At 42.3% G+C, this 13,359-nt stretch overlaps 1 protein-coding gene across 1 annotated transcript in view; it reads right to left on the bottom strand.

The window, feature by feature from the left end:
• DPYD (dihydropyrimidine dehydrogenase) overlaps positions 1-13,359 on the bottom strand; it is a 552,826-nt gene that overhangs the window by 150,389 nt on the left and 389,078 nt on the right. The window contains exon 15 of the mRNA XM_074961282.1: positions 775-843. Coding sequence (XP_074817383.1) covers positions 775-843 — 69 coding nt within the window. The remainder of the gene's footprint in view (positions 1-774; positions 844-13,359) is intronic.

Genomic DNA, 13,359 nt, shown 5'->3' with positions numbered 1-13,359 from the left:
GCTAATTGGTTTTTCTTCATAAAGGGCATTAAAGATTTGGAAATACACCTCTCTATTTCCTGTGGACACTGTAAACCTGTGAGGAATAAAATCTGTTTCATATTTAAAAAATATCCTGTCTTAATCAAGTGTTTCTTATGATATTCATCATGGACATACATATTTTTAATAGCCTTTTTTCCTTCAAACTGAAATACAAATTTCAGGCGTATGGTTGGTTGTTTGAATTTATGCAAGATTGGATTTATATTACAGAAAACCTGCTGACTGCTATTATATACAATGGCTTTCTTTGCTATCATTTTTGCAAGTCTGTATTAAAACTAGAATAGCATTAAATGAGCCTTTTATACTTTAAATATTCAAGAGGTTTATATTCAAAATTTCTTCTGTGCTGTCAAACTAGTGTGCCTGTAGGCAAGGTAAGATCAAGTTAGGCTCTCAAAGGTAGAATTAAATTTTATCAGGGCATTCATCATAATATACAGTTTGCTTTAAATGCAAATAAAAAGTATGTGGATTCAGAGACTAAAGGCTTTTCAGGTCGTGTGTAAAAATCCAAGGGACGGCTTTTATGGAATAGCTGTTCTTTAAATTTACATTTCCTTCATTTTAATGAAAACACAGAACAAACAAATTATGACGGACATGCTTTAAATGTTCATTTTTTACTTTGAATCTATTTCTTCTGTAGAGTTTCTTATTGCAGCTCTTTATTTAAGAAGAATAAAAACAAGACAAAAGAGATGAGGAAACATATTACGGAACCATTACCTCAGCCATTTTTGAAAGTTCAGTCCAGTCACCCTTGTTGTAGCTGCACATGATACTGGCAATTACAATCTGAAAAGAAAATGCATACAATAATTTGTAAGCTGCTGTATATGTGAATTATAACTACTATGTATAATGACAAAGAATCCTGTTGTACTTCCAACCAGTAACTATTATAGCACTGTATCTGCAGATCCAAATCACTGAAGGCAAAAAAATCCACAGATTATCCATGTTTTCAGTATTAAAAAACAATTATTCAGCAAAGCTGGCAATAATACACAACCTTAATTTTACAGTAGTTTACATTGTCATCAACATATAGAGCCCAATTCTGCTCCCAAACAGTCAATGAGACAGAAGCAGGCCTAAGCACGGTATCTAACAGGTGCATTACCGAACCTAGCTGTTTACTGGGGACAAAACTGTAATTTTAACAGTTTATTATTACTTACAAAATCAGCGGTATTCTAGGAACTTTACAGATAGGTAAGAAGACATGTCTCTGCTCCAAAGAGTTAACAATCTAGACTGGCAGCACAGAAATACAAAACTCCCATTAATGTTAATGAAGCTAGGATTTGACCCAGGGTTGGGGGGATGTAACACTAATATTCACTATATGTTTGAGTAGCTCCACCAAATATATATTTTTTAAATGTCTGGATCTTCTAATCTCTAGTTTAATCCCCTCCGTGAAGGGAAGAGAGGGGATAACAGACCATTCGGAGTAAGTTTGTTTTAATGAGGGAATGGCAGTAGGAAAGAGTGTTACTCATGCATAAAGTTACAAAAAGCCTTAAGTCTTTGCAGGATTGGGGGTCTAATTTATTGTTCACTTTCACCTCCTGGCAATTTTCAGTGCTATTGTTTCCAGGTTTCTCCCTCTAAGATTATTTGCATTCTTTTCCCTGAAGACGATTTGGCTTTCATTTTTCCAAGGTGAATTTCATTTATTTTCTGGCCATTTTTGCAGTCTCTCAAGGTCTTCGTCTGTTATTTCTCTTTCCTCCCTGTTGTTCTCTACACGTCTCAGTTTTTGTATCTGTGAATATAATTAAGTGCTGATTATCTCAGCTTCCAGATCATTAAAGGTTTTAAATAAAACTGGATCTAACATGTCGTCTCTGATACTCCAGCTAGATACCCCTCTCCAACTCAATACATTGCTGGTATGGGCCTTCAGCCAATTTCCAATTTATGTGACAGTATCCAGTGAACTGATACTAGCAGACAGCATCTGCCCTGGACTGCCAGATCTTAGGAGACTCCATCATATACTTTGAGGGACATCAGAAAGAATGAGGGTGTCGTATTTTCTGCCGGCATAAATCACTGAAGTCAATAGAGTTACACCAGAGAATTTAGCCCAAGAGACCCTACAGAGGGCAGAAATATAGGAAGAGGTTAGAAGGAAAAAAGCAGAATTGAAGGGAAACATGGCATACAAGTTAAAAGGTCCATTGAGGCAGATTAGTCAGAGAAATTACAGAAGGATAGTGGTGGACTATTTTGTGTACAAAAGGACAGCCATAGACAGTAAAGAAGATACTTTTTTTTAATGTTTAAGACAGTTTGAGATGTAGCTTTGTTCAGAGGTAGGATTGATGTTTGGGCTGGATCTTTTATTGATCTGAACCATTTTGGTCATCTCTATTTGTATCTGGGATGAGAATAGCGTTTGGATTCTATGGGCAAAATCCTTCCCTCAGCAAAGGCTATGGTGGTCAGATTTTATTACTCGTTTATGTGAGGGAGATGTTTAAAAAGTCTCTTTTTAAAAAACCACCGTAAGAACAGCCATATTGGGTCAAACCAAAGGTCCATCTAGCCCAGTATCCTGTCTTCCAACAGTGGCCAATACCAGGTGCTTCTGAGGGAATGAACAGAACCGCTAGTCATGAAGTGATCCATCCCTTCTCACCCATTCCCAGCTTCTGGCAAACAGAGGCTAGGGACACCATCCCCGCCCATCCTGGCTAATGGCCATTGACAGACCTATCCTCCATGAATTTATCTAGTTCCTTCTGTGCAAATTTGATGGTTGGAAAATATGTGGAAGATGAGATATTTAAGCTCTCCAGGGAAGTGGTGGAAAGGGGCAGGAGAAACAATGAGCACAGTTCCATGGAAAATAAAAGGAGTTGCCCAAAGAACAATTCAACTGCCAAAAGCAGTTTCATGCTTTTATAACGAAGAAATGTGAAATATAAATCTTTTTCTTCAATAAAAATGAAAAATTGCATTGTTCTAAAGAGTTATTTTTGTTTTTTTCTTTTTCTTTTTTTTTTTTGGCAAAATAAAAGATTTTGAAGTACTATATTTCTCCTATTAATATATTAAATGTATATATCTTTAGTTGCATACCTACTAGCATAAATATAAAAAACTAATTCTTGATTAAACATGTGCAGTCACTGTTGGTGTGTTTTATTGCACCCCTTAAAGTATATGAGAGGAATAATATGTCAATTTCTGATAATGACATTCCTTTATAACACATTTTTTAAAAAAGCAAAAATCTTTATATAGTTACAGGACAGGAACTTCTATGGCCTGTATTATTCCAGAGGTTAGACTCGATGATCACAATTGTCCTTTCTGGTACTGAAATGTATGAACTTTATTTCATAAGCATTTAAACTATCTTGGAAAACTCAAGATGACTTAAGTGCTTATAAAACAAACATCAACAAGAATAAATACTTTTTAACAAGGCAGGTTTTTTTGTATTAAATATCCAAGAGCATCAAAACTTGAAGCTCATTGTGTTTCATACTTCATTATGAAAACTAAGTTTAGGAAAGTATGTATATATTCGGAAACTGAAGGATAAAGAACTGTATAAAATGCTGCACTGGCTGGATGCTGGCCAAGAATCCATGTCTTGTGAAATTTCCAGTTTCTGGAAGCTGACTAAAAAAAGAAAGATATCCTGACAACATGAGATTTAAAAAAAAATTTTTTTTTTTTACATTCTGGAGTCACAATCTGAAGTACATTGGAAATCTAGGAAACAATTCAAGTTCAACTTAAACTATTATTATTTTAAGCAGGAAAAAGCTGTAGAGCAACAAAGGTGAATAAGTATTATTATAAGCAGATGAGTTAGATTTCCTCAAGCGTTATTAATGAAGTCTGAAAATTCTACTGGGAGTATACAAAGGAGGAGGAACAAGATATATGGTGTGTCAAGGAGCTGTTAATTAAGAAAACATAGAATCATAGAAGATTAGGGTTGAAAGAGACCTCAGGAGGTCATCTAGTCCAACCCAGTGGTGAGCTGGAGCCGGTCTACGCGAAGTGGTTGTTAAATTTAGAAGCAGTTTTAGAACCGGTTGTTAGGGTTCCCTGAGCTCCCGGCTGGGGAAGCTCCCCCGGCCCCTTCTCCACCTTCCCCCCTCTCGCAGAGCCTCAGCATGCTCTGGACCGCTCCTGGGCAGCTCTGCAGCGCCTGCCGCTTTGAGCAGCATGGTTGGATAAGGAGCAGGGAGCGGTTGGAGGGGTCGGAGGTTCTGGAGGGGTGGTCGGGGGGGGGGTTGGGGAGGCAGTCGCCGCCCCAGAAAGTCCCAGCCAGGCTGGGACTCTGCTGGGGCAGCCCCCTAGCCGAGGGGGCCCCGACTCGTGGCGCTAGGGAGGGTGCATGGTGTAGGGCTCAGTGTTATAGAAGGGGGCTGTTGGAGACCGGGCCGGCTCTAGGCACCAGCAAAACAAGCAGGTGCTTGGGGCAGCACATTTCTAGGGGTGGCGTTCCAGCACCGGTCATAGCGCCCCTAGAAGTGTGCCCCCGCTGCCCCAGCTCGCCTCCGCCTGCTCCCCTGAGCGTGCCGCCGCTCCACTTCTCCCCCCTCCCTCCCAGGCTTGCCGCGGGTGAAACAGCTGTTTCGCGCGGCGAGGCAGGAAGAAGCCGAGCGGCGGCACGGTCGGGGAGCCGGCAGTGGTGGAGTGGAGGTGAGCTGGGGCAGGGAGCGGTTCCTCTACCCCCCCCCGTTACTCCCTGTGCTCCCCCACCCACAACCCCCTCGCCTGAGAGGGAGGAGGGAGAAGCGGAGCTGCAGCATGTTCAGGGGAGCAGGCAGACCGGAGGTGAGTTAGGGCAGGGGGTTGTGGGGGGGAAGCCGTAGGGAGCAATGCGGGGGGGGGGGAAATGTGGCACGCCCGAGGGAGGAGGCAGGGCTGGGGATTTGGGGAAGGGGTTGGGAAGGGGTGGAGCAGGGGGCGGAGGGGGGCATGAAAAGAAAGCAGGGGCGGCCAAAAATTTTTTTGCTTGGGGCAGCAAAAACCGTAGAGCCGGCCCTGGTTGGAGAAGGGGCTTGGTGCTAGAGGTGCATGAAGCAGCACCGTTTGGGGGGCGCGGGGCTATGGAAGGGCTGCGGGGCCCCACATCCTGTCTCGGGGCAGGGGTCGCGCTGCGGCTGGTACCTGTGCTGCGCAGCCATCCAAGCAGCCACTCCAGGGCCCCGTGCACAGAGGCCGATCAGATGCCGCTTCGCTCAGCAGCCGCAGTCAAGCTCCATGCTGCTTCCTGCCTGGCCAAGGAAGCGTGACCGGCTGCGCTGGGCAGGGAGATCAGGCACCACGTGACTGGGCGCCGCGTAGGGCAGGGGAGCCAGGCTCCTGGCAGCAGCAGCCTCCTCTGCCCCAGGAGCTGGGCAGGGCCAGCTGGTGCCATGGCTGGGGGCTGCCTTGGGCGTGCTGGGGCGAGCCCCCTCCCCAGTCTCTCCCACTCCTGCGCTGTGGGGCTGTCCAGCCTTCGCCACTTGGGGGCGCTCACATCCCACGGTGGAGAGTCAGGGAGATGGCAGCCTTTGCCTGCAGGGAGCCGCCACCCCACATGCCGGGAGCGACCCCACTGATGCAAGAGCTGCAGGACTCCTGCGCCACCAGCAGGCACCTGGGATGGAGAACATGCCTGGGGAGAGCAGGGGGGCAGGACAGAGCCTGGGGGGCAGGATGGAGCCTGGGGGGGCGGGTGTGGGAGGGGACAGGATAGAGGCACATCTCTTAAATCAGAACTTTTTATAGGGAACAGGTTGTTAAGATTTTGTCAGTTCATCACTGGTCCAACCCCCTGCTCAAATAAGAACCAACCCCAACTAAATCATCCCAGCCAGGGCTTTGTCAAGCCAGGCCTTAAAAAGCTCTAAGGATGGAGATTCCACCACCTCCCTAGGTAACCCATTTCAGTGCTTCACCACCCTCCTACTGAAATAGTTTTTTCTAATATCTAAGCTAGACCTCCCACAGTGCAACTTGAGACCATTGCTCCTTGTTCTGTCAGATGCCACCACTGAGAAACAGCCTAGCTCCATTGTCTTTTGAATCCCCCTTCAGGTAGTTGAAGGCTGCTATCAAATCCCCCCTCTTCTCTTCTGCAGACTAAATAAGCCCAGTTCCCGCAGCCTCTCCTCATAAGTCATGTGCCCCAGCCCCCTAATCATTTTTGTTGCCCTTCGCTGGACTCTCTCCAAGTTGTCCACATCCTTTCTGCAGTGGGGGGCTCAAAACTGGAAGCAATACTCCAGATGTGGCCTCACCTGTGCCGAATAGAGGGGACATGTTTATTAAATAATGTTTAATGTTAGTATTCACATTTAAAATTATGTATGTATCTGTGTCTAACGTAGTGGATAATGGTAACAATAATATAGTTCAGGGATCGGCAACCTTTCGCACGCAGCCTGTCAGGGAAAGCCACTGGTGGGCCGGGACAGTTTGTTTACCTGCAGCATTTGCAGGTTCGGCTGATCGCAGCTCCCACTGGCCGCAGTTAGCCGTTCTAGGCCAATGGGGGCTGCGGGAAGCAGTGCGGGCTGAGGGACGTGCTGGGCGCTGCTTCACGCAGTTCCCCATTGGCCTGAAACGGCAAACCACGGCCAGTGGGAGCTGCGATCGGCCGAACCTGCAGACATAAACAAACCGTCCCTGCAGGTAAACAAACCGTCAGTGGCTTTCCCTGACGGGCTGTGTGCCAAAGTTTGCCGATCCCTGATATCGTTGAGAGCAGAAATTGCATTTCCACTGTAAATGTTCTTGTGAAAAATATGATGAAAAAGTTTTTAAAATAATATTTTGTTTTATTCTCTCTTTTTCCTCATGTTCTCATACAACTGGAAATTAAAACTGATTTTCCTATTTCAAACCCAATCCTCCACTTTTGTAAACAGTCCTTACTCAAGGGACTACTCCCTCAGATGAGACTGGGACAAATAATATGAGAGCTACTCTTGTAGGCAATGATTTATCCTTTTTCATTTGATAAATATTGCTTTTTCTGCATTTCTAATGCAGCACAGGCCAAGATTTCTCAGTTTTGTTTAAATCTGTCTTTCGTTCATCAGCATCAGTGATACTAGTGCAGCTCTGGGAACAGGGTTCATTACTTAACTTCTGTTCCTTCTATTAGCTTTCTCACAAAAAAGCCTCTGTAGTTAGGCTAATTTCACTTGATATCAATAACCAAATCTTGTTTTAATAGCCAGGTAGGGCACTTTGGTGATGTCAGAGGCATGTATTCATGCCTAACAACACAGGGCTGGGAATTTATCAAGAAAATGCAGAGTAAAACCCATACACTTATTATATACAATGGATGGAAAATAAGGAAAGCGAAAAGGACAAAGGGTAAAAATCATTCCTTTCATTTTTTAGTGTAAACTAATATACCCATTAATTGCAAATTTCTCAATCCTCTCCTCCCTGTTCTAGCACTCTGTAGACTATTGGCCTCTAAAATGCCAGTTTGAAAAAGTATATGAACCTGCAGAACAATTTCCTACAAACATATCCTTAGAATTTAAGCGTCCAATGACAATTTTCAAAAAATTTGTAAAGGTAGAGTGACGCGCAGCCTAGACCTTGTCTCCCAAGGACAAGCTCAGAATGAATTTTTATATTTGACTCCTGTCAGGAGTCCAGAAAAGAGAATTCATAATAGAAATACAGAGAAAACTTTAATTGTGATTATTTGAACAATGGTTTTGAGATAAATCTTAGGCCAAGTCTTGCTCACCTTACATACGTAGTCTATTGACTAACTAATAGAGCATGCAATAAAGCTACTGCTAAAATATAACATCTTGTAAATGAATATGGGCTAAATTGTGGCTTTACCATAAATCCTGAATAAGGGGCAGCATGTGGTTGTGCTGACACAAAAGCAGACTAGAAAACCAGTCATGATTGTATCACAATCTGGTGCCCAGTTCACCCTTTGCTCCAGAACAGAAGTGCCAACCCTGTATCAGACACAGATTGCTTTCCTCTTTGCACCAGCTAACTACATTGGCCAGTGTGTATATGTGTGTGTGTGGGAGGTGAGGTGTAGTGTAGCCTACTCCCCTCCCACCCAGGCTGGAGGGGGAGGAGTGGCCCCACATTCACTGCTTTCCCCTACACTACTTCCCGTGATATGAGTAGTCGTGGCAGAGGACTAAATGGATTCTTTACTCCCTGAGTGGGCACACAGGGTAAGTGACAATCTCTCCCTGTGCTTACAAGGATGAACAATTTTACAAAGAACAAGTTTGTGAATTTAAGTCAGACTTCATGTTTAGAACAGGCTGCATTAGGCATGGGATTTTCTTGATTATTCGTGCAGCAAAAGGCCCTGAAAGAAACCTTTTTTTTTTTTTTTGCACTATAATCTGCCATTCAGATCAGGAATTGTAAGATAAATACTAGATTCTTAACTACAGTACAAAAAGCTACATTTTCCACAGTTCTGTAAGTAATGCATTAGTAGTTGTTTTACTTAAAAGGACTCTGTCAAGGTACTTCTCCTAACCTTTAACATATTTTTTCTTACTGTTTATAACCCCCTAAAAGCTAACAACAGAAATCTCTTTCCTTCATGAATATTACTTCCCTTCCCTTATGCATCTGTGATTGCATCATGAATTTTGTGGTCTTGGGTTTTAATTTTTAAGTAAAAGGAACACGGAAATATCTGTTTTGATGCCTTTTTACCACCTAACATACAGAATTCATTATAAAGACTTTCAAAACAAAAAAGAAAAAAGATTGGACCTACTTTGGGTCTGCCCAGCTTGACCGTTTCTATTTAAAAATAGGCCATTTTAAAGCTTTATCTGGAGTATTCAAGAGGTATAGATTAGTTCACACAATTTGTCCAGTTACTGTTCTGGAAGGAAGAGTGGAAGCCTCAGTAGATCCAAAGGTTCTGACAGGTCTCTAGATATTTGGATTTTAAGATGAACAATCCTATATTCAATACAGTAGCCATCTCAAACAGATCTCAGTCCTATCTATCTACCCAACGGCAATAATCATACTTATGATTCTCCCTCCGCTAGCCCTATCCCTTTTCTCTTCCTAGGCTATTCTCCCAATCCTATAGACATTCTCCCCTTACTCAAGAAACAACAGCCACTCTACCCATAATTGATTTTTCTTCATTTCCTTCCTTCTTTATCCTTAGGATTATCCTCGATTAACCTGAGTTTTATGAAAGTCCTGCATCAAGTTCCATTTAAAAACTGCTGCTGGCTTTAACTTGTGCCATCACTCCACACTCTGCACCAAACAATGCATTCTGAAGAACTTTTGAAAATCTCCATGAACCCCTGCAGGGTCACTGCAGCAAGAGAAAAAACTGTGGGTATTTTCAGTTTAAGAAATTTCTACTGAACGCTGCAAAACTAGGAAGGAGCTGCAGGGAGGTAGAAGGATTAGGTTTGTAATAATTGCCTATTTGAAAAGGAGAGTTCACTAACTCAGCTAAGATATGGAAGAGAAAGAATGGCTCAATGGGCAGGGAGAGCAGAGATTGGAAGATAGAAAAAATATGTAATGTAAATATGAGGTTATTCTGAGTTTATCTAAACTTCAGAAATGAATTGCATTTGGTTTGGATAAATAGGAAGAGCACAATCCTGAAAAGTCTTGATTATTCCAAATCATTTTGCCCATCCTAAACCAATAAAACATAGCTTAGACCTTAGACTGGTTTGGTCTGGAGAAATTTAGCCCAACTGCTCCCAAAGAGAACTCCTTCATTTCAAAGAATTTACCCTCTAAGAAGAGGAACAGACACGCTGCAGGAATAGGCTTTGTAAATCATTAACAAAAATCACAGGTTGGGGTGATCTTTCACAAAGCCGTGGGAAAATGCGGGGGGGTGTTCATCACCCATGAAGGCTTGGTAGGACAGGGCAAACTGTTATCAACTGGATCTTAATCTCAGAGCGAAATTCACCACCATACAGAGGTCAGAACAAGGGCTATATGGCACTCAGATCTAACCTTCGTCCTGTTTCACCCAGACACAGTAAACATTCATGAAAGCACTTACAAATGTGGCAGGATGATGGCTGTTCAGTGAAAATGATTTACCACATGCTATATTTTTCAGTTATTAGAAGCAAATGCCTCAGCCCTTACTTAAAAACAAAAACGGCCAACCAAAGTTTGTTGTAATTTTATATCAGATAAAAGAATGAATGCACACTGCAGACCATAGGCCATATTCTGCCCTTTACTGTAGCAGTTTAATGCTCCAGTGGCATAAAGTGGCAGCAAAGGGGGCAGGTCCCTTGGGTTGTATAGCACTGATGTAATGACTTTATGCTAGCCGACCTCTGTACCTTCAAGTCTAGGAAGCATGTCAGGAGCCATTCTTTGCCAGAGTAATGATTCATGGAGGGCCACTACAAGCTAGTGCAACTCAGAACATCCCTTAGTTGCTCTAAGTTGCACGAAGTACCAGTGTCAGAATTGTGGTGGTGAAAAGGTGCTGTAGTGATGTGGCTAGAGTAGCACCCCCTTGTGGACCTTCCAGATGCCCTGATGAGATCATGGATCTCCACAGAGAGGTGACGGGGGGAAGGGGAGTGAAGAAGTCACTCTCTCCAGTGTCCATTGCGATGGGCTCTGGTCCATGAGCTAATTGTCCCTTCAGTCTTATTCTCTTCTGCAGGACTGGAAGGGCTTAGCCTTGAAATGCTCTAAAACAAAAAGCAAACCCAACTCAATACTGGGTCTCCCACCAGTCTTTCTGTGAGGCGTCCCTGCCCTTTCCTTTGGGCTCAGTTCCCAAACAGTCTCTTACTTGTGTGTCACTTGCTCCTTGGGGTCTAAGTGCTCCTCCCCAGTGGATGCTTGGGCTAGCAGGCTCATATCTCCACAACTTGGCGAGCAAAGCTCCCTTTAAGCAAAGATGCAGAGCTCTAGCTTCCTTCCTAGTCAGCTCTGAACTTATCCAGGCTCTCTCCTTTTATTCCCCCCTCCAGGCTTGGCACTGGCTGCAGGTACATCAGTGGCAGGGCTAGCTGGCCCCATAGGCTCTCCTTAACCCCTTCTCTGCTGGTCTGGGGGTGCCTTAAATTTTTTCCCATATGAATTTGGCCCATTAAACTCAAGGTTTTCCCCCTGAAACTGCTGTGAATTCTTCACGTATAGCTCATCACTTTGGTGGAAAAACAATACTAATCAAACTGGAATGAATGTGTCATATGTTAGCAATTCGGCAAAGATTTGTCAGACTATCATGCTGCTTCCTATTATTATGTCTTATTTGCTCTATGGGAGCATCTACCAGTACCACTCATAGACCAGAATCCCATTGTGCTAAGTGCTGTATAAACATAGAAGAAAAAGACAGTCCCTGCCCTAAAGAGCTTACTATCAAAGCATATGGCAAGAGACAAGAAGTGAAGACAGACAGACAGACAGACAAGTGGGAGCACAAAATGAAACAATAAATAAATATTTGCAGCTTCCTATTCCCAAATCATTGATCTGGATAATTTTTTTACTCTCCACCTTGCCTCTTCATCAGGCTCTCGGAGTCTCACCTGTTTCCATCTGCTGTACACAATTCTTTTGTGCACAGCTGCATGGAATCTTACAATCTGAATTGCTAGTTTATACAATGAAAAAGTTTCTAAAATACATCTCACCAGAAAGAATATTCTGTTTATGATAAATATTACACACACACAGACACACACACTTAAATGTACAGTAGTGAAAAATAATCAGCATACAACAGATGTGTTCTTGTTAAAAACTACTTTTAGGAGCCGGTTAAATTGTGTTGCCTTGTAGACCTGTCCAGGTTTTTATTTTACTTTGCTTTTTCATTGCAGTTTTTGATTTGTTGCAGAACTGAAATAAAAATAAGCTTCTTATTAAAAACTACCTAGAATAGCAAATCCCATGCAATAAGAGCGTTAACAATTGTAAACCCTGTCATGTCTCTGAGAAGCAGAGGAATTATCTTGTTATCAATTTAATAATGGAACATTGAAGTAAATGATGCCATCCACTGACACCAGTAACACTCTCTCTCCTGGGAAATTCATGTCTGTAGGAACTGTCAATCTAGATGGATATGGACATATTAAACATTGTACCTTCAGTCCATAAATCTATTCTTTCTATGCTGCCTTAATAAAAAGATTCTGCATGGTGATAAAGACAAGCAATGCAGAATGTCTTGACATTACTGACCTACAGTCCTCCTATTTAAAAAAAAAAATCTTTCAGAGAGTGGATATTAAATAATTTAACAATCTCTAACTTTCCCTTGTTTTTCTTCATATCTTGTATTTAAAATATCTTCAAGAGTTTTTATGTCAAAGAAGATTGAATAATTACGTAAGGATGCAAATAGTGACTAATGCTGTATTTATTATCCAGCTGTCTTTGTTTAGAAAGCTAGCTGCTTACAGTCCTATCTTTGCTGCTTTATATCTTCTCCACTGGTTTTTCAAACTGAAGTGGAAACAATATACAGTACAGCTAAAAACAAACAAACAAACAAAACGTCACACATGGGGTTGGGGAGGGGAATATTTCAGCAAACAAATAAGACCCAAAAAGATATAAGAACAAAAATGGGATCTTTTGTTCACAGGGGGAAAACATCAACATGAATGGAAAAGAACAAAAAGGGCCCCTTCTGAGCCTAAACTGGAATGTTTATTTTCAAAGCAGGAAAAAATTGATCCTGTGACAATGTTCAGTTATGATGACTCCAGTTCTATTACATCAAATGACAGATGTAGACTTAATAAGATTACTGGATGGATGTCGGTGAGGTAGACTGGGATATAACTCCAAATTAAGGCTCATAGTTGCTAAGATCCAATGTAAGTCCTCAGGCAAATGAAAACTGGGAGTTGGAGACAAGCCAATTTCTCAATAAAATAATAAAATGTTGTTGCTTTTGCTGAAACAGGAAGCTAAACAGACCACATCTGATGAGCTGTCACCTGATATAATAGACCAGTAGCTTGATTTCCAGAGATGTTCTCCACCCACAATTCCCCTTGAAATCAGTCAGAGTTGTGGGAGCACTGCACAAATGAGGAAGGCCTTAATCACAAGTTCTATGTAGTGCTTATTGTAGACACAATAGGTGCAAGTGATAGAACAATACCAGTGAATAAATCTGGCAGCCACAGCAACACAGGAATCCAGTGAATTTACATGGAGAGCTGGCTGGAAAATTATACTTTTTTCCTGTGGAAAATGTTGTTGGTCGAAAAACTGGGAAAAACTTGTTTAAAATCCATAACATTTTCAATGAAAAAAAATTGACCATAGACTGAAAAATTTTAG

Source organism: Natator depressus, chromosome 8 (genome assembly GCF_965152275.1).
Source record: "Natator depressus isolate rNatDep1 chromosome 8, rNatDep2.hap1, whole genome shotgun sequence".
NCBI lineage: Eukaryota > Metazoa > Chordata > Testudines > Cheloniidae > Natator > Natator depressus.
This window is presented reverse-complemented; position numbering and strand designations above follow the sequence as displayed.